The following is a 2,609-nucleotide window of genomic DNA, read 5'->3' on the forward strand; positions in this document are numbered from 1 at the left end:
TGCGTGCGTGTGTGTGCGCGCACGCACGCGCACATATCCCGCACACGCACATATCCCGCACACGCACATATCCCGCACAGTTGGCACAGCTATTGTGTATCAGCAGAAGCAGCAGCAGAAGCAGCAGCACGAATGTGTAGTCCTGTTCAGCTCCCTAGCACACATAGCAATGATTGATAGTAATGAACCCTGAATGAAGCTATAAACATCCCTCCATGATGCTATATAATACATATGGCGGCCGCAGCAGAGTAACTTTAAAATATATAATTATTATTGCCAGCCACCCAAGCAAATGAATCCAGATAGTAGTGGTAGTAGTAGTAGTAGTACCTATACCTCTGTTTTGTCATCTTCACAGAGCAGGGTATGTATGCATTTTGTATGTATGTATGAACTAGGTGATGATAACAACCTCATCTATTATCAAGCGGAGACCATGCACAGGGCTGCTCGGAGATGTGCACACGTACATATGTATATATGTGGTGCAGACACGTATGCTGTACCTTATGTACATTGATGACGGCACACGTGCACACTCTGTCGTACACAAGGATATTATATACCTAGAGAACATACATATGTGGAGGGAGGGACAGGCACATTTCATCACTCCTCAAACACCCGAGGAGCCGGCAGGCGGATTTGAACCCGGGTCGACTGGGTCGACTGGGAGCAGAAGTCAGGCCTTAACCTCTGCCAGCCGCCTGCCTAAGCGGGTGTATATGTATGTATGTATGTATGTATGTATGTATGTATGTATGTATGTATATATGTATATATGTATGTTGTTGGTCTGTCTGTTGGGTTGTTGTTGTACATGTCGTACTGTACGTGATACTACTTTATAATTAGTAGTAGTACACATACGCAGCAGCATATGATGGCTCCGCGGGTATGTGGATATTATGGGACACGCGCATGCACGACGGTGTGGCGATGATGCACCCACGTAGTAGTTGTACATATTGTTGTTGTTGTTGTTGTTGTTGTGTATGCTCTTTTTTCCCTTCTCGTCGGACACACGATCTCTCTCTATATGCATATCTACACCAACACAATCAAACAATGCTGCTGTATCTACTTGGCACGATTTGGCACATATGTAAAGTATAATAATAATAACCCTAACGGTATATATACCAACAACAATCTCGCCGCGTGCACAAGCGTGCCAACCCGCCGATGATCCACCACCACTAAAACTTTACTGTGCCGCCTCTGCTGTGCTCTGTGATGATCAGAATAAGAATAAGGATAAGAATAAGAATAAGAATATGCGATGCGATCGCGATCGCTGGTGGGGGTCTGGTCGTCAATCCTCGACGACGTCGTCGTCGTCATCGTTATTAAAATTTTGCCGGGAAGAGTCGCTCAAAGTTTTTACAATTAGTAGTGATAAGAAAAGTAATAAGTATAAGTACGGGAGCGGAAGCGGGCACATAGCATCATCATCATTCATCATCATGTTGTTCTGCGGCACATGCATTATATATTTTACTTGAATACTTAGGGTCAACAATAATGAATGTAACAACAACAAAATAATAATCGGTACACAACAACAACGATGACGGAAACCGCAAAAGAAGAAGCACAGCAGCCGTGCTGCTCAAGTGTGCTTCGTCGTACTATACGTCATTATTATTAGTAATAAAGTGCGCCGCCCCTACTTCTCACCGCTCGCCGACGACAAACAGACAATTGAAATGAGACCGTCACAGCGAGAGCTATCAGGACGTTTTTAAAATTTTATTTATGGAGCAGGCGCCAAGTAGAAATACGGCCGCGAAGAAGCAGAAGACGACATGTGTCTAATGCGCGCGAACCACGGAACAAGACAAACACCAATCAATACACCGCAACAAAAGCACAAAGAAACAGATTTAGCGTCCTTGAAAGGACACGTCTGCAGTAAGGGCGATTTACAAGTAAGTTGTAGAATATAGACTAACGCTGCCCGGTCCAAGTCATCGGCTACTCCGCCCGGAGTGGTGAGTGAGTCTGTGCTAAGACAAATAGTAAAATTGCAGTACGAATGCGCAATTGGTGATCGCGGGTTCAAGCCACGGCTGATGCAACAATTGCGGTTGCGATTTGGTGGCTTCTTCGCTGACGTGTTATATTATTAACCGACTTGTCCAGCACAGCAGCATGAGACGATTTATTAAGCTTTCTTCAACTTTTGTTTTATAAATAATAACAATCATTGTTGAATTGTTGAAACAAGAAAATGTGTTTTTTCTTAATGTATATAACCTAACGTTTTTTTCTGCATGCTGCAGGACAGGAAGAAGCAGGAACAGCAAAACGTACGTGAGGAGGCGGCACGTGCTATTATTATTATAGAGTGCTGGCGGGAGGGGGAAGAGGAGGAGGAGGAGGAGGAGGAGGAGGAGGAGGAGGAGGAGGAGGAGGAGGAGGAGGAGGAGGAGGAGGAGGAGGAGGAGGAGGAGGAGGAGCTTCAGGCTGAGAGGTGGAGAGCAGCAGCACTGCTGTGGAGGAGGAGCAGGAGCAGGAGCAGGAGATAATGCTGGATAAAGATCGAGGCGGAGGAGCAGGAGCAGGAGTAGGAGCAGGAGCAGAAAGTAGACTAGCAGCAGCAA

At 45.6% G+C, this 2,609-nt stretch overlaps 1 protein-coding gene across 1 annotated transcript; it reads left to right on the forward strand.

Annotated features, from left to right (window-relative positions):
- Window positions 1-1,811: 1,811 nt before the first annotated feature.
- Window positions 1,812-2,534, forward strand: VOLCADRAFT_100821 (uncharacterized protein; the record flags this gene model as incomplete). The annotated part of the gene is made up of 2 exons (XM_002959328.1): window positions 1,812-1,934; window positions 2,289-2,534. The coding sequence occupies 2 exons, from the start codon at window positions 1,812-1,814 to the stop codon at window positions 2,532-2,534; spliced, it is 369 nt and encodes a 122-aa protein (XP_002959374.1).
- Window positions 2,535-2,609: the final 75 nt, after the last annotated feature.

The sequence above is a fragment of the Volvox carteri genome, assembly GCF_000143455.1.
Source record: "Volvox carteri f. nagariensis unplaced genomic scaffold VOLCAscaffold_163, whole genome shotgun sequence".
NCBI lineage: Eukaryota > Viridiplantae > Chlorophyta > Chlorophyceae > Chlamydomonadales > Volvocaceae > Volvox > Volvox carteri.